The sequence below is a fragment of the Nicotiana tabacum genome, chromosome 15, assembly GCF_000715075.1.
Source record: "Nicotiana tabacum cultivar K326 chromosome 15, ASM71507v2, whole genome shotgun sequence".
NCBI lineage: Eukaryota > Viridiplantae > Streptophyta > Magnoliopsida > Solanales > Solanaceae > Nicotiana > Nicotiana tabacum.
The window spans coordinates 28,120,883-28,139,476 of NC_134094.1; the positions used below are offsets into that span (position 1 = coordinate 28,120,883).

The 18,594-nt window shown below is 36.1% G+C and overlaps 1 protein-coding gene across 3 annotated transcripts; it reads left to right on the forward strand.

Moving 5' to 3' along the window:
• Positions 1–9,664: 9,664 nt before the first annotated feature.
• On the forward strand, positions 9,665–15,407 carry LOC107814867 (KH domain-containing protein At4g18375). 3 transcript variants are annotated; one of them, XM_016640362.2, is made up of 9 exons: positions 9,829–10,000; positions 10,421–10,601; positions 10,741–11,322; positions 11,489–11,986; positions 12,503–12,742; positions 12,838–13,104; positions 14,261–14,316; positions 14,408–14,504; positions 14,940–15,407. In XM_016640362.2, exons 3-9 carry the CDS (start codon positions 10,747–10,749, stop codon positions 15,069–15,071), a joined length of 1,866 nt encoding a protein of 621 aa, XP_016495848.1. In that variant the 5' UTR covers positions 9,829–10,000; positions 10,421–10,601; positions 10,741–10,746; the 3' UTR covers positions 15,072–15,407. The 3 variants fall into 3 exon arrangements, with proteins under 3 accessions (XP_016495847.1, XP_016495846.1, XP_016495848.1); XM_016640361.2 differs by lacking the exon at positions 10,421–10,601 and having other exon boundaries at positions 9,665–9,844; XM_016640360.2 differs by lacking the exon at positions 10,421–10,601 and having other exon boundaries at positions 9,759–10,000.
• Positions 15,408–18,594: the final 3,187 nt, after the last annotated feature.

The window sequence follows — 18,594 nt, forward strand, 5'->3', positions numbered from 1 at the left end:
AAATAAGAGTTTCTACTATCTTTGGTGATAAAGAACTTGGGTAAGAATCGAGAATTCGACCACCGGTACTGAAAGCTGACTCAGATGCAACAATAGAAATAGGAATTGAAAGAACATCCCTTGCCATTTTTGACAGAATTGGATATTTACTAAATGAAGCTTTCCACCAAGCCAAGATATTTAAATCCTTGATCTTCTCCACATTATCCGTTAAGTATTTCTCAAGCTCAGATATTTTCTCAACATCTCCCTCGTCTTCTAAATGTTTCGCCTAGTGAGATACATAAATATCACCAACTTCACTCACCATACTAGTTTCACCTCTAGAATTATCATTAGAAGATTCAGAGAAGGAATTATTATAATAATCATACAAACGAGTCAAATCACCTACCACCTGATCAGATTTTAATTTTTCCACCAAAGGATTATATGATATACTAAGAATGAAGTTCACATACTCCATCTTATATCTGGGATCCAACACAACAACAATGAATAATAACGTGTTCAAGTTCTCAAACTTACCCCAGTATTTATCAAACTATCCTTTCATCATGTTAGTTATATCAATCAAAATAAGATCTTCAATGTAAGAATACTTTATAATAGTATTTCGAACATCAAAAAATTCATGGAAGAATTCATTCGACGTAACATATAAGCTTCCTGAAAATTTTAAAGTGGTATGGTAGAAAATATTAAGGAACGTGATAAAAGCTTTCACAATCTTCTAATCATCAGGAGATGGATGTCCTTTTGTTACCTCTCGACAATACTTTTGGTGCTTATGGTCATCCACATGCATTCTTGTAAAGGCCTTTTCAAATTTCACTGTTGCATCTAATATTGTATATGTAGAGTTCTACCTAGTCTCAACATCAAGACTCAAAATACCATGACTGTCTATCTTGACTTTCTCAACATGTGACTTGAAAGAAGCAAACCTTGAGAGGAAGACTTGGCATATATTATCGCATTTCTTATACAAGAAATGGGCTCAATTTGTTTATCTAACCCATCTTTTACAATCAAGTTCAAAATATGAGTATTACATCTAACATGTAAAAACTCATTTTCCAATATTACTCCTTTCTAGTCATCAATATGTGCCTTCAAATGCTTAATAGCAGCATCATTCGCACTTGCATTATCTAACATAACTGTAAATAAGTTCTTAATCCCCCATTCCAACAAACAAGCTTCAATACCCTTAGGAATAGTCTCTCCCCTATGATCTGGTGTTTGGAAAAAGTTAAGTATTTTCTTTTGTATATTCCATTCATCATAAATCTAGTGGGCGGTGACAACCGTATAAGTAAAATTTTGGAGTGATGACTATGTATCACTAGTAAGACATACATGTTAGTTCTTGATAAGTTTTTTTAGTTTTTCTTTCTCCTCTTGATAAATCTTCAAACAATCTATAGCCATAGTTACACGAGAAGGTAATTCAAAATCAGAAAAAGCTTTAGCCATTAACTTCTTAAATCTTTCTCCCTCAACAACTTTAAATGTCTGCTCGCCAATAATAACAAATTCGGCAATTGCCCTCCTAATATCCTCCACATTATACACCACTCATTCAATAGAACTTTTATCAGTTCCCTGTCCCCCCTTCTTGGATAGGTGTAAGTTTCAATGCATATTTCTTCCTATCAACAAATCTAAAGGGAGATTTAAGACACATCAAATTTAAATATTTCCATAATGTAGAAGTTACATTAGTCTTGGTCTCGAAAGCAAAGTGTTTCCTCCTTTATCAATGAATTTGGTAAAGTGATTCCAAATCTCAGATGTTTCTTTTCCAGTATTACCAGACTTAGAATCGGGATCTGAAGAATTTGTCATTTTTTGCTTTTTATGAGGAGTGCGTGTATGAGGAGTACTTTAACCTTTCTTTTGAGGTACTACTAGCACAGTCGGAGGATCTTTGACAATCATCTCCACATCTATTCTAGTGGTAGTTCCATCTAGAAAGAGAGTCTCTCCATACAATAAAACTTTCGAATTACTTACTGAATTTAAAGAAAAAAATGAGAAAAAAGAGAAGTTTTGAAGCTGCTCAAATTCAGGTTTCTTCTTAGAGAACCTTTAACATCAAATAGAGATTTCATCACAAATTTAAGTACAATATTGAAGTGAAAGAACACAACTTGCAACATCAAAATTCAGGACAAACAATCTAAGATAACAGTTATACCCAAATCTAAAGGGACAAAATAACATAATTGGTTTAATTAAACACTTTGGCTTTCCAAATTGTATTGGAGCAGTAAGACTAGTATGCAATTACAGACTTGAACAATGGTTACTTCTCAACTTTCTTGCAGAGCGGGTAGCTCGTGTGAAGTGGAGAGAAGGGTTTCCAATATTTGGGGTTCTTTGAGTTTGGAATTGGAACATAGGGAAGATACGAAAGATATAGAACAACCTATTTTATTGTCTTTTGTCTTGTTGGGTTTTAGTTTGAGCTTCAGTTTTAGGTTATGTAGATAGAATCTACTTAGTGGATAGTGAATTTACAAGCCCACACATAAATAATATCTTAAGACATTGAAAACTATAAAATAGTTTAGAAAATACTTACAAATTAGATTTTAATGATTATTTTTTATGTAAAGTTTTTTTTTCAGATTTATATATATATAATGTCCACACATAAATAATATCTCAAGACATTGAAAACTATAAAATAGTTTAGAAAATACTTACAAATTAGATTTTAATGAATATTTTTGTTAATACCACACCAAACCAAGAGTGATCAATTTTTTATTTTCCAACACCAAACCAAACAACAAGTCGGGTTTTTTCTTCGGTTTGACTTGGTTCGTCGATTCGGTTTGGATTGTATGCCTCTACCAACAACCACGCCCGTATAGGGGTTGTTATGAGTGTGGCGATACTAGGCACATCATGAGGGATTGTCCCAAACTCAGGAAAGGTAGATTTCATCAGGGCACTCAGGCTATGGACTCCATTTCAGTTGCTACTCCACCTACACAATCAGCTAGATGTAGATGACGGGCGGGTAGAGGGCGGCCTAGAGGGGGAGGCCCTGCCCGTTGATATGTTTTCCCTGGTAGGGCTGAGGCCGCTGCACCAGATGATGTCTCTATAGGTATGGTTTTGGTTTGTTATAGAGGAGCATCAATCTTTTTGATCTGGTCCTATTTATAGGTGTGAGTCCTCCTATCTTGCTTCATATATGGATGTGTTTCGTGATTTTCTGCATTCTGCTTATGTGTTTACCCATGTTGGAAGATTCTTTAGTGGTAGCTCATGTCTATCGTTTTGGTTTGTTCACTATTGAGAGTTATGAGACTAGGATGAACTTTCTGTTACTCATTACGGTAGGTTTTGATTTGATTTCTGGATGGTTTGGTTACGATTTGTGATTTAGGTGCTTTACCATATGGGAAGTCCATTACGTGTTGTGATTTTGTTTTTGCGGAATTGAGTTAGTGGAAGGTTTCGATTGGTGTGATGTGTATTCTATTTGTGATTCAGAGTTGAGGATGGGATCCTCGTATTACCATGTAGATTGATATATTTGGACCGGGTAATACGTGCGCATGATGGAGTTATGTTAGAATGATATCCTTGTGATTAGTTCATATGTTTTTCTCCCTTGTGGAATGGATCCGTAGTATGATACGGATGGGGAGTTGTACTCGTTGGACTTGTTTGGTAGTTCTCTCATGTGTTTCTCTTTCCATATTTTGTCATATTCGAGTTGTGCTTGTGAGTTTAGATTGCAAGGTTTGTGCCCAGGTGGTATTGGGTGTGACTTGTTGATGTAGGGGAGTGGTTATGAGATCTTATATTTCTTGCATCGTTATCAATGTTGTGAAGGTTTCGAACAAGGTTCTAGTCGATACGAGGCTAGTTATCGGTACCCGGTTGGGTAATGGATAGTAATTGCAATCAGAGTTGTTGCTTTGGGCATATGAATGATGTGCTACATCGTGTAGCTATACCTTGTGGGTGTATGCATGAGTTGTTGCAGCTGGTTGAGGTTGATACAACATGTTTATGTGGGAATCAGGTCTTTGGGAAATGATCGGATGTTGAAAATTTGGTTCTAAGACTTATCAGTATGGGTAGAAGGAATAATCTTCAGTTGAGATGGTGTTGTCAGACTTATGTGGATTGGGGTGACGTGGGGTCACCCGCGAGTATATGTATAGTGAGTTCATTCAGTGATTTCATGGTTTCATAACGGATCTTGGCACGTTCGAGGACGAACGTTTGTTTAAGAGGGGGTGAATGTAACGATACGACCTGCCATTTTGAGCTTTAGCATTCTGTTTGGTGGTTTAAGGTCTTGAGAAGCTTCGTATTGTGTATTATGACTTGCGTGTATGATCAGATTCAGTTTTCAGGTAATTCGCGATTGATTTGGAAGAATGATTCTTGTTTTAGAAGCTTAAGTAGTAACAGTTAATCAGAGTTTGACTTTTATATAGATGTCTCCTGAATAATATTTTGATGATTCCAATAGCTTCGTATGCCAATTTTGGACTGAGGCGTATGTCCGAATTTGGATTTGGAGGTCCGTAGGTTGATTTGATGCATTTTGGCGGAAGTTAGAAAGTTAAAGGTTTGGAAGGTTGAGGGATTTGACAGGGAGTTGACTTTGTTGATATCGGGTTTGGATTGCGATTCGGGAGTTGGTATATCTTTGTTGTGTCATTTGTGACTTGCATGCAAAAGTTTAGGTCATTCCGAGTTGATTTGATATGATTCGGCGCAAGATATAGAAGTTGAAAGTTCATTAGTTCATTAGGCTTGAATTAAGGTGTGATTCGTAGTTTTGATGTTGTTTGATGTGATTTGAGGCCTCTAGCAGGTACGTTTATGTTTTGAAACTTGTTGATATGTTAGGTCGGTGTCCCGGGGACCCGGGTGTGTTTCGGATAGGCTACGGGCCATTTCTTCAGGTTTGGAATTTGCTGATTTCTATTGTGGGATATCCTTCTTTGCGATCGCGAAGAGTCAGCCACGATCGCGTAGGGTGTTTGGTGGACCGACCGATTTTCCTTCTTCGCGTTCCCGCGATTGCGGACTTCTGGAGTGTTGACTTTGCGCGTTCGCGATAGGGTGTACGTGATCGCGTAGTGGGCGACCATGCTGGGGAGGCCAGGTATTTTGTTCTTCGCGTTCGCATAAGGTGCGATCGTGTAATATGAGGTCGTTGTGAGTCGCGTTCGCGACTGTATTTACACGTTTGCGACTGTATTTACACGTTCGCGACTGTATTTACACGTTCACGTAGGGTTATTTTTGGCAGCCTTCATTTTGTTCTTCGGGATCGCGCAGAATATTCCGCGATCGCAATGAGTAGATACCTGAGCAGAATATAAAAGTACTCTATTTCGATGGTTATGATATTTTTTATCACTTCTTGAGTTAGGGAGCTCATATTTGGACGATTTTGGAGGGGATTTTTATGCTTTGGGTTGGGGTAAGTGTTCTTGACCCAAAATTGATTATATTTCATGATTTCATCTTTGTTTTTATCATTAAATTAGTGATTTAAATTGGAGAATTGGAAGTTTTTGTAAAAAACTTTCTAAAACACAAAAATGATGATTTGAAGGCCGATTTGATGTCGGAATTGGATAATTTTTGTGTGGCTGGACTCGTATCGGAATGAGTATTCAGATTTTGTGAGTTTGGTCAAGCTCCGAGGTACGGTCTTGAGATATACCTTTTGGGTCGACTTTTTGATTTTCATTAAAGATCAAAACTTTATTATCCAGAATTGTTTCCTATAGCTTATATTTATGATATTAAGTTATTTTGGAGCTGTGTGAAGGCGAATTTTAGGGGAAAAGCTATTTTGGAGGGTTGAGTTGGCCTAGTTGAGGTAAGTATCTTGCCTAACTTTGTGGGGGAGGGGGGAACTACCCCTTAGAATTTGGGTTGATTATATTATTTGAGTTTTGCGGAAGACGTGTACATGAGGTGACGAGTGTGTGCTCGCCTTTTATGTGGCAGAATTAACTGATTTAGATTCCTAGGCTTCTTTCATGTATTTATTTGAAGTTGTTAGCACATGTTATATCTTTTATTTGTCAAGTTTATTCTCACATGTTTTATTTGAAGTTGTTAGCACATGTCATATCTTTTACTTGTCAACTTTACTCTTATATGCCTTATTTGAAGTTATTACCTCTTCTACTGTAATGTGATCTCCTTTATTGTTGAGTTATTCTTAATAAAAATTGTTGTTACATGATATCCTTTCATTGTCGGGTTATTCTCATGCATTTAGACGTAGTTGTTGTTTCATGACCATCTCTTTCATTGTTAGCTTATGTTATTCAATAGGATTTGAAGTTGCCATTTTCATGGAAATACCATCATTATTGAATTTATTCTTAAACAATTAATTGAAGTTGAAGATATTGAAAGTCATTAACCTGTTTTAGTTGAAGTTGTTGTTTAATGGTGTATTGTTCATTGTTGAGTTATTTTCCCCATCTCATTTTTGTTGCTATTGAGATTTTGTACACATCGTGGTTGAGCCGTGGGCTATGTGTTATGGTGATATTGATATTGTTATTTTGGAAAGGTTGTGACCTACGGGCACTTGTGGTACAAATTGATATGTCGTGTTGTTATGATGTTAGCACATGTGATTTTGTTGTGTGGATTGATTGTTGTTATGCAGAGCATAAGGGTGACATCTCACTGTTGCTGATTGTGCGGAGTGATATGGGTGGCTATTATATTTATTGTCTAGGTAGAGTGATAAGAGTGGTTATTATGATGTTGTCAATACAGAGAGATAAGGGTGGCTATGTCAGGGATGATATGTGATGTCCTGGGGGCATAATGTTGATGATATTCATGTGATGGTATGATTTTACTTGTGTATGTCATGCACCTTACATGACTTGTTCCGTTGCTTCCAATTAACTACTCGATGTCTTTGATATTAATTGTTGACTTGGACTGTAATAGTACACTCACACAAACATACACCATAGCATGCCGTTTACACCAGTTCAGGAGTATGAAACTTGACATTCATTGATCATGTCCCTGTATTCTTGTATTATCTACTTCCATTATGATAGTGAGCATGTGACCATGCCAGGCGGATTGTGGTATTGAGCTTGTGACCATGGCGGACAGATTGTGATTGTGAACCTGTGACCATACCGGGCATATTGAGATATTGACACGCGAGTTGTCAGTATGGTCGTGATTGATAATGTGGGCATGAGGTGCTGTGAGTATATGATTTGTGATTTGGGACTTGTGACTTGTGATTTTGAGATGAGGAATCCCAGAGTAATGTTGTTGTGAGACTTGTGTACGACTTGATTAGTTGGTTGCCATTTATTTTCCTTATTTCGGTTTCACTGGTGCTTTAACATTGTTCGGATTACTTTACTGTTTATATCACATGTTTATTTCTTGTTGCCATTTACTGATTCTTGCTTCCATTATTAGCTTTATACTTATATATTGCACATGTTATATATGACTAGTAGGTGTTTTGACGTGTACCTCGTCACTACTCCACCGAGGTTTGTCATGATATTTATTGGGTACCGACCGTGGTGTACTCATACTACACTTTTGTATAGAATTAGATATTGGAGATATCAGACTCAAACAGAGTTAGCTTCTTGATCGCGATGATTCAAGGTAGAGCTACTTGGCCGCAGTCCTTTGGAGTCCTTCTCCTTTTATTGTACTGTCAATTCTTTATCCGAACAATATTGTATTTTTTTTTTTAATTTTGAAGTATTTCTATGTATTCCTCTAGAGTTCGTGACTCTGTATTACCTAGTCTTGGGAGGTTGTTGTGATTATTACCGCGTATGCTTGTTTTATCTTTATTTCGATAATTATATTAAACTCTACTTTTAAAATATCTTTGTTAAACCAGCTTAACTGTTGTTAGTAATCGACTTACTTAGTCTTAGAGACTAGGTGCCATCACGATACCTAAGACATGATTTTGGGTCGTGACAATACTAAGCATGTGGAGCTTAGGCCCTTTGGCCAAATTTTTAATTTATGTTTTAGGGACTAGACCTGAGCAGCTCGAGCCCCTCCAAATGACAAACTCCACATCTCTTGTTGCTACTTTTTGGTAGGTTCTACACTACTTATGAATGGCTTTATTACTAATCTTTTGAGTCATTTGGGTATACCTTGATGGACTATTTCACTCATAGAGATGCCATAGATAGTGATAGTATTTATTTTGGGTTGTAATTCTATGGCTACTCATATGACATGTATGAATGAAACTCTTTACCTTTTTGTTCTTTCATTTAAATGAAAAGGTAATTTTAAAGATTGTATTTATGCTTTATTTTATTTATTAAGACGATTGTACTTTGGAAAAGCTTCTTCATGCATCTATTATGCATATAAATGGTATTATTATATGGGTTAGTTCACTCGGGTCGGTAGGGTACCGGATGCCGATCACATAGATTTAGGATATGACAGTGTGCACCCAAGCTCAAAGTATTATATGATGTTATTGTTATCGGGTGCATCTCGCATCTCTCTAAGTGAGGTTGGAAGTTCAAATCTTATATTTATCTTGTCGTTTTTCTTTTTATTTTGCTAGAATTGAACCCAGTCACGAGGATGTGTATGTTCAGTGTCACTTTTTGCGTTTTAATTAAGTGATTTAAATATTTTTTCTTTTGTTGTTTGATTTATTCTTCCAAAATTTTCAAGCGCAACACTTTTTAAAATTCATATTCTCTTTTTTTCACCATAAAATTTTATAATGTATAATCAAATAAACGTGTATATAAAAACTACTAGCAATTGATGAGGTAGTATATAATCAAAGGGCTTAACGCATCCCACTATTTTTTATACGGAGTATTGATATATACATAAAAGTTATTATTTTAAAAAATTATTAATTTTGAACCTATAATTTTTAAAAGTATGGTGGTTACAATAGTAAAAACTTAAAGTTAAATCTGTCAAATTTATTTCATAAATTCATTTCTTCGTAATAGTGCATCCATTCTCTTAAAAGTTTGAAGCTACCTTTGCCTCCAACCATATTGCAAGTTGGTCTTAGTGGCTGTACTATATGTGCATATACAGAGAATGCATATTTATGACCCTGTCTTTTTGTTTGGCTACGATTAGAAAATAATTTTCTTGTTTTATAGAACAATTAGTCATTTTTTGAAGTTCAATCATTATTTCAGGTGTTACTATTTTGGTACATTTAACCTCGTTACTGATTAAATCCGTTTTATTCTTATGCCCTTTTTGATTGTCGAAGTTTGATACTTTTAACCTTTCAGTAACTAATAATCAGGTAGCACATAAATTATAAAATATTTTTTTTCCATTCTCAAGGTTTTTGTTTCTAAGAATTAGCCAAATACAATCCAATGACACAATCTTATTCCAATATAATATTTGCTTGAATGAAACTGATTATAACACGAGAGACATTTACTATACTTGAATATTTGCATCAAATAAATTAATATAGAAATATCTTACATTTATAACTTTTATCACTTAATCATAATTAAATAATTTATATTCTAACTTTAATTTATAACACTATAATAAGCTTATTAGTTTAGTATAAATATCAATTGCATAAATTTTTTCTAATACATAGTACTATAGTAGTATCACGAGTTGTAATTCCAACTCATAAAATATCCTCTTTGGTACATTCTCTTCATAGAATCCGAGTCCTATCCATCCAATTCAAAGAAGAAGCCCGAACACCGAACCAATCAAACCGGTCCGAAACCTAAAAAAAAAAACCCTAATCTGTGAGATATCACCTCTCACAGTAACCTCATTACTCATCTTACAGGTACGCAGCTTTTATCTCCCCCCCCACCCCAACCCCCCAATCCCGTTCTCGTTTCTGTCTGACCTATACCTAAAATTCTATATACACTTGAATCATATCAACATTTAGGGTTTTTGCTACAAGCCAATAACTCTTTTCTTCGTTAACCCAATTTAGGTACATATTCTTTATGACCCTTATACACTAATTTTGTCTACTTTCTTTTTAATTTGTAGATTATGGTGTTTTTCTCTTTTGGATCTTTTTATTAGCTAGGGTTTTTGTATCTGCTATGTTGCTTTGCTCCTTAATTTCTTTAATTCTTCAAGATTAGTTCCAATTTATTTATTTATTTATTTTGATGGGACCGATTTTTATCTAATTCGATGTGTTTTTTCCCCTATTACAAAGGATTCATATAGGTGACTTGACTAGTTTAGTATTGAGGCATAGTTGATGAGCAATTTATTTTTGTAATTTTTAATATTTGTTATCACGTGCTTAATTACTAAGGGGGAATATGGAAGATGGAAAAAATTGTGAAAATTTAATTTTGCTATTATGGGTTTTTCACTATTGATCTATTTCCTCTTCAAGATGTGTGGAAGTGGCCTAGTAATCAATGAAGTGAGAAGAGAACCATGAGTTTTCAGGTTCAAATCTAGCGGAGTCAAAACAAAAAATAGGTGATTTCTTCGCACCTGCCTAAACCTTGGTGGTTAGAGTTGCCCGGTATCTATGCTGGTGGGGAGTAGCAGGTACCTGGTGGAATAGTCAGGTCTGAAAATCATATTTTTTGGAATGTGTAATACTTAAATAGTTTGTGTTAGTTTCATTTTTCTGTTTATCAAGACTGTGCATAACTGGTTAATTAGGTTTATTAACTTTTATGGTGGATTTTGGGCTAATTCTGGTAGTAAATTATGGGCGAGACTGGAAAACGATCGCGTAGGGATGACGGGGATAGCAAGAACCAGAAGAGGAGGACAGAGAGAGATGAGAAAGGCGATGATGAACTAGTGGTGTACAGAATTCTATGCCCAGATAATGTGATTGGTAGTGTTATTGGAAAGAGTGGGAAAGTCATAAATTCGATTAGAGCCGAGACCAAGGCGAAGGTCAAGGTGGTGGACCCATTTCCAGGTGCTAAGGATAGAGTTATAACCATTTATTGCTATGTAAAAGAAAAGGAAGATGTTGAGGTTGACGAGGAGTTCAATGAGAAAAAACCTCTTTGCTCTGCTCAGGATGCTCTTCTAAGGGTTTATACGGCAATTGCAAATGCCTTGGCAGCTGTTGGAGATTCTGATAAGAAGCGCAAGGAAAAAGAGGAGTGTCAGCTTCTTGTTCCATCGAGCCAGTCTGCAAATATCATTGGTAAATCTGGTACCACCATAAAGAAGTTGAGAAGCAAGATGAGGGCTAATATTAAAGTTATTGCTAAAGATGCTAGCGATCCAACACATTCCTGTGCTCTCGAGTTTGATAACTTTGTTCTGGTTAGTTGTTTTATTGTTCGTTGATAGTTAACTATTGTTAGTGCATTAGGCAAAGCTTATAGATTTACATTTGCTCCTATCATGAAAATATTCCTTTTTTTTAAAAATTTCGGTGTTTAAGTGTTGTAGTTGATACATGAATTGACAGCTTTTTACTTTAACTCAGATAACTGGTGACTCAGAATCAGTAAAGAGATCGCTCTTTGCTGTTTCTGCAATCATGTACAAGTTCACACCTAAGGAAGATATTCCTCTTAATACTAATGTTCCTGAAGTTCGTCCAAGCATTATTATTCCTTCAGATGTTCCCATATATCCAGCAGCTGGGATTTATCAAAATGTGGATCCTATTATCCCATCTAGATCTGTTCCATCTGTTTTAGGCACCACACACATACCAGAGCTTCCAGGTTATGTAGATGCAGGAAGCACATGGCCGGTTTATTCTTCTGCTCTTCCCATGGTTTCTGGTTACGGTGGTGGTGCCTCTCAAACTGAGGAATTGACTATTAGAGTGTTGTGTCCAACTAACAATATTGGGCGTGTTATTGGAAAAGGAGGAGCTTCTATTAAAAGTGTACGGCAAGCAAGTGGTGCTCGTATTGAGGTTGGTGATGCCAAAGCCGATCGTGATCAGTGCATCATCACAGTCATTTCCACTGAGGTATTGCTTTTTTCTCCAGACTTCTTTGGTGCTTGTGTTGGTGACATTTTGACCTTTTAGTAGTCTGATTTCTTTTTTTAGGTACAATGCATTGCTTACCTCTCCTGCTAATATGGGGTTCTATCTTTGCATGTGCTTTTCTTCTCCTAGATCATTGTGAAACAAACTTTCACAGAGTAACCATTGCTGATAGGTTTTCATTTTTTCTTGTGTTTATCCTTACTAGAAGGAAACAAAATACTAGGCACATTTACTCCCTCCTAAACTTTGAGGTCTTTCATGGTAAGCCTGTAACGGCTCTTCCAATTGGTAAATGTGTAGGCTCTTCCAATTGGTAAATGTGTAGATTGCTGAGGAGGTGGATAGTATCTATTTTTTTTGTTTTTGATATAGTAACTGTATTTAGTAGGTTGTTTATGTAGCTTTTGCAATTAGCTTTATATCAAAGTAGTTTGTTTCATCTCGGGCATCTTGTATTCCATGTATTAACCTTATTCAGCTTTTGGTTTTCTGTAGTCAGTGGATGATCTTAAATCCATGGCAGTTGAAGCTGTCTTGCTGCTGCAAGGGAAAATAAATGATGAAGATGAGGATAGTGTAACTTTTCGTCTACTTGTTCCATCAAAGATCATTGGATGTATCATTGGGAAAGGTGGTTCAATCGTTAATGAAATCCGGAAGAGAACTAGAGCTGATGTACGTATCTCGAAAGGCCAGAAGCCCAAATGTGCAGATTCAAATGATGAACTTGTTGAGGTCTGTCTTTCATATTAGTTGCAATCAATTGAGTTTTATTTTAATTGCTTATCTGTATATTTCCTCGAGTTACTGACATCATTATAAAAATGTAGGTGGCTGGGGAAATTAGTAGTGTGAGGGATGCCCTTATCCAGATTGTACTGAGGCTCAGAGATGATGTTCTGAAAGGCCGAGAAGGTAATTTTAATCCTTCTGCCGGTGTTGATTCTTTACGCACTGGTGGTACTGGTCATTCACTGGCTTCAGTTTTGCCCAATGTTCCTCCAACTGCCTCTTTGAGCTATGAACAGAGGGTTGAGTCTGGGAATGGCATTGGAATGCGTTCTTCGGGAAGCCTCTATGGTCATGAGTCATTCTCGGTATATTTCTGCATTACCTGCCTTCCACAAAGTTTAATTTCATGCTATGGTGCATCTGGGCATTTCAAACTCCATTCTTAATCAAGTTGCGGCCTTATAAAGTGCATCTTCAGTTGCTTTTCTCTCTCTTCATTTTTTTTAAATTTTCTGAAATAGCTGCTACAAGGTGATTCAGAAATGAAGCATTTGGAACTGGTGAATGTCTGAATGGTACTTGATGAAATTATGTAGACTAAAGTTATCTTGCTTTGGCAAAGGAGAGAAACCATTTAATATGTTAATATCATTAAAGTTGTGCCGTAAAGAGTCATTTAAATGATAAGCATTGAGGTCGCGATGGTCATTTTAGTAGAAGAATTGGCTTGATAGATAATTGAGAATTCTGTTGCCCCCCACACCACCCCCAAGAAAAAAAAGAAATAGCTTGAGAGTTCTTATGGTTAATATGGAAAGAGTAAGGAAGTTAAGCAGGGTAATTAGGCTTTCAGTTTGAATCTGATTTTTGAGGATACTGCTAGTTTTGTGTGAGCATGTTAGCATCAACAGTTGAGCTGGTCAGCTGGATGGGAAGATCTACAACTGATTTGCTTCATGGCCCATGTTTGAGAATTGACTGTCGGCGAACTCTTGCCGTCAAGGGAAAATGTTTTCCAAAACAAACAAAAAGAAGAATAAACTCCTTCCCAAAGGAAAGTAAGGCGTGAAAGAAATACAAAAAAGTAGAAGGTTCATTTTCATTCATGAGTTCATCATGCAGTGAATGGGGTGTAGTGTACTCATTTTTATTGGAATAGCCCTGATTCTATTGATAATAAATCTTTCTTCTACACTCATATGAATAAATGGAAATGCTAATCTATTACTGACAAGATGTAATGAGAATATGACGAAGTCACATACATGCTCAGATGTGGCATTTACACCCCCAATTTTGCTGCATTTTCCTGTTCAATGTAATATAAGTTCCAATCACTATCTCAATGGTTTTCTTGCATCTTCATGGATTTATTAGTTGTGAGGTTCTTTTGTTTTTGTACTTTTTTTGGCTTTGTGGTTCCATGGATTCTGCTTCTTGCTAAATACTGTTCAGCATCATTTATTCTCTGAACTTTCATTATTCCTGGATGTTTATTTACACTGCCTTTTCTGTTGGAAGAGGGGGGATGATGGCTATGGAGCGTACTCTTCATATTCCTCAAAGATATATGGCGGGTTAGTACTTTATGATGATCAATTAATTTATCTTTCTTTTTTCTGAAGCATTATGTCATTTTATTCTGAGCTATATCATGTCTTTGGGCAGACCGCCTCCGCCCACAGCTCTAGAGATGGTTATCCCTGGACATGCAGTTGGTAAAGTTATTGGTAAAGGTGGCTCAAACATAGATAATATTCGCAAGGTCAGTAATTTTTTGGGCCCTGTTTGAAACTTGATTTTATGACCGTCACTTATTTTCTTTGACTGTCAAGTTTACATGGTTGTTGAAACGGTCTGGCCTTTGAATTGTGAAAACTAACCTCATATACCTCATCCTGCATTTCTACTACTCTTGATATGTCAATTGCATTATTGTTGTCAAGGCTGTTTATTATTGTCACAGACACTTTCCTGTAACAACCTTTTTGGCATGCGCAGCCTCCTCAACCCGAAGAAAAATAACAAAGGAACTTTTTCGTTTTTTTTTTGTGTGTGTTGCATGAATGCCTTCATATCTGGGTTTTATATACTAGTTGTTTTATCTTGAATCCTTAGGTACTACTTACATTCAAAGTTCTGTATCTTACTATTCTGATATGGTTGGCTTGCTTTCTTAAAGTCATGGGTCCTCTTGCAGATATCCGGAGCAGCTGTGGACATAATTGATTCCAAATCCTCTCGAGGTGATCAAATTGCTATAATATCTGGTACACAGGAACAGAAGCGTGCTGCAGAAAACTTGATTCAGGCATTCATAATGGCCACTTGAGCAATAAGGACACATCTCTTTTTGGAGGTGTGACCTTGACTAAATGTCGAGGTTCCTTCTTCAGAAGTTCCTCTCTAGGATATGGTAGGTTCTCGTGCTGGAGAGAGTGTGTCATTGCGTAGGTTTGATACATTTCTTCTCTGTAGGAACGCTTGCAAAGATTGATCATAAAGTTGGACACTTGTTCTGTTTTCTGCCTATTTAGGTTCAGCCATGTTGCCTGACAGGCTCTTTTCAATCTGCTCTGGGTTAGAACTTCATAGGGCATTGTCTTTCCTTTGATGGTCTTTCATCAGTTCTTATCTTTTGGTGAATATGGCTTCCGAATTTCTCCTACTCTCCCATGCTCTTTTAACTTTACACGGTACTTTAGCTATTATCAGTTGTCAAGCTCATATTGCATGGAATTTCAGTATCTTCTTGCTGATTCCTCTTTGCTCTCAGCTTCTTCAGTAAGATCCTGTCTTGCTGATACGATGACATGTGGTTTATATGCTCTTCCTACGAGTTCAGGTGAATCCTCTGCTGTGTGCATGAGCACTATTAGGCATTTCCTAATTACCAGGGAGCATTTCTGAATTTACGATTCTTTCTCAAGACCTTCTAAAGAAAGAAATCTCTTGTGCTTAACTTGGGCTTGAAGTTATTGCTGCTGCTTATAATCATAGATCTACAGTTTCCATTGCCAGTTGCTTCCATGATTTCTAATTGAATATATGTTTTAATCTAATCTGATGCGATCCCCTTCATCTCTTCGCTATCTTGCATCTGTTTTCAGAATCTTTCAGGTCATCTATTCTCTTTACTGAAAAAGAATTAGGGAAGACATCTATCTTACACTAACAGCCTAGATCTTCAATTAGGAAGACTAGACCAGACATTAAATTTAGGAGCCAAAGGAATTACAAACAAAAAAGTTGTGATATATATATATATATATATATATATATATATATATATATATATATATATATATATATATATATACATATATATACATATATACATATGCCACCTATTTTGTTCTTTTATTTAATTGTTAACAAAATTATCTTGGTACTAGCAAAGGAAATTTCTTAGAAATTTTACTTCCTTTTCTTTCTAAAAAAAGAATCTTTTTCAGGATTAATTCCCAAGTCTTTGGTCTTTTTCCTGTCTAAAGCTTTCATCCAAAGGTCTATTTAGTCTCTATGGGGAAAGCAGAGTCACTTCTGCACACCTTTTTTTCTTTGTGTTCTGTTCATCTCATTTTTTTGGGGATAAGGTTTGTTCATTTTGTCTTTTCTTGGTGAAAGCTCGTTGAGCACTCAGTAACATGTCTCAGTGTAAGACACGAATTTTTTAGCAACTTGCTTGCATCAATATTTTCAATCTATCAATCAATATGCATCAATTTTAAACTAGTAAGCGTCAGCTATACAAATCCTCTGCATCTTGTCCGTTCTATTCGGGCCTATTTCATTCCCTTACTAGTAAAATTGTGTTTCAAAACATTTTAAAGGTTATATGAATCTTCACACTTATCATTCACTGACTAGTCTCTAATGATTCTAAAAAGATTCTTAGCAAACATCGGACCTGCCGTAAGGTGCAACAATAACTAAGAATTAACTCTAGTTAACTGAAATCTCTTGAATAAATTCATTGCGCCATTATGTTTTCTCTTACCTAAGTTCTTATATATTTCGGGAGATTCTTGTTCTTTTGAGATCAATCTTAGGTCTACCTTTCTCCTTTTTAGCACCTTTAATCACCATAATGTTATACTTACTGACCAGTACATTGGAGGTTTCTGTGGGACATGGCTAAACTATCTCATGCGTCTTTTTATTTCGATCTCTTTGTGTGATTCTTGCACACTTTGTATGATGGTGATTATTTCTAATATTGTCCAATCATTTATACACATCAATCTTAACGTCGATTTCTTTGACTCATCTTGTATATAGGCGAGAACATAGATGCCCACCTTCACTCCCATATAACATTACCGGTTTTACAATTTTCATATAGAACTTGTGAGTCACTGTGTAGCATTGCTCTATCTCAGCCATCCTATTTTAGTTTAATGTTTGACATCTTCATCTATCATCTCATTTGCATTGTAAACTGCGCCTAGATATTCGACCTATTTGCATTTGGGCATCAATCATCCAATTCACTTCTCCTTCATTCTTCTTATGAGTGTTGAGCTTACAGTGCATATAGTTTGTCTTGCTTATCCTAAATTCTCTACTCTCTGGATTGTTTTTCTATAGTTTCAGCTTTTGGTTGATTCCATCAAGTCCGGTGAACTAACATAATAACGTTCAAATATCATGTACAATGGAACATTATCTAGTATATTATTGCCAATTAGTTAGCTGTTCCATCACCAGGGCAAACAAAAACCAATTTCAAGGTGATTTTTAATTGAAACCTACTCCTCTCGTGTTTCTCGTAGTTATGACCAACTGACCGTTCCTGGTACATAACTGAATTTATCTTTTCAAGTAGCCAGTACAATATTTCTGTTGATATTCTATTCTATGTTTCTCTTGGTCAGTAAAGATCACCTGGAGATTATTTTTCTGCTCCTTATAAGTTTCTATCAATCTTTTAAGTAGAAAAATATAAACTCTGTTGTAGATCTACCAGACAATTTCAAACCGGTTCCCATCACTCTCTAATGTCCCTAGGTCTACTATATTACTATTTTCCAATGGTTCATAGAGGACTCATAAGTGTAATACCACTAGTTCATACAATTTTTTTTATCTCTTTTGTTATCAAACAATGTACCCTCTCCGCTCGTTTCACATGCTTCTTGCTCCTTGATGCGACATTGAATGGCTGGGTTGGCCAAACTACTTTTACGATTTCCAAGGTTCTGCTGGAATATACTGTCTAGACTGCAGATTTTTCTAACCTCATATTCTTCATATGGCATCCTTTACTTCGACAGATATAATTCTACAAATGTAGCTAAGGTTTCTCACTGTCGTGAAAGTATGAAGATTTGTAATACTTTTCTCTTGATTGTCAAAGCTTAGAACACATTTGTCAGCAAACATCTTTTCATTTCTTTTTATCTTTCATAGCTAACCTCAATATTTCCACTGACATCAATTCTAAAGTTATTTTTTGCTTTGTGTTGCTGTATCTCTGTTCTTTCTGCCAAATCAGTGACCATTGGTGTTGTGTTCTATCATCTTCTAGACTCTTCGGCTTCCTTGTTTTCCTTCTCATTCCGTTCCTGTTCTCTTAAGCTAGTTTGTGTTTGGACATAATTGGTGCTTCTGTTTGTGTTAAGGATTATCCTTGTGTTTGAACTCTTTCTTCTTGATAGATTGTGTACTAGGAATCAATTTCTTTTTTCTGTTATGATGCTTGTCAGGATTCAGTTCAGCTCCTTTTTTGAGTCATCAATCCTTGGACTGAAGGTCTCTAGGTTCACACTACGGATGACACTCTGAGTAGTAGACAAGAGCTCTGGCTTTCAACTCTTTGTTACAGTCTAGGCCATTGCTTTCTCATTTCATTA

What these genes read in the sequence shown, in the direction of transcription:
- LOC107814867 (XM_016640361.2), top strand. Translation starts at nt 10,747, where the DNA reads ATGGGCGAGACTGGAAAACGATCGCGTAGGGATGACGGGGATAGCAAG. An exon ending in TCACAGTCATTTCCACTGAG is followed by an intron (nt 11,987 to 12,502) that starts GTATTGCTTTTT and finishes GGTTTTCTGTAG; the next exon opens with TCAGTGGATGATCTTAAATC. An exon ending in TCCTCAAAGATATATGGCGG is followed by an intron (nt 14,317 to 14,407) that starts GTTAGTACTTTA and finishes GTCTTTGGGCAG; the next exon opens with ACCGCCTCCGCCCACAGCTC.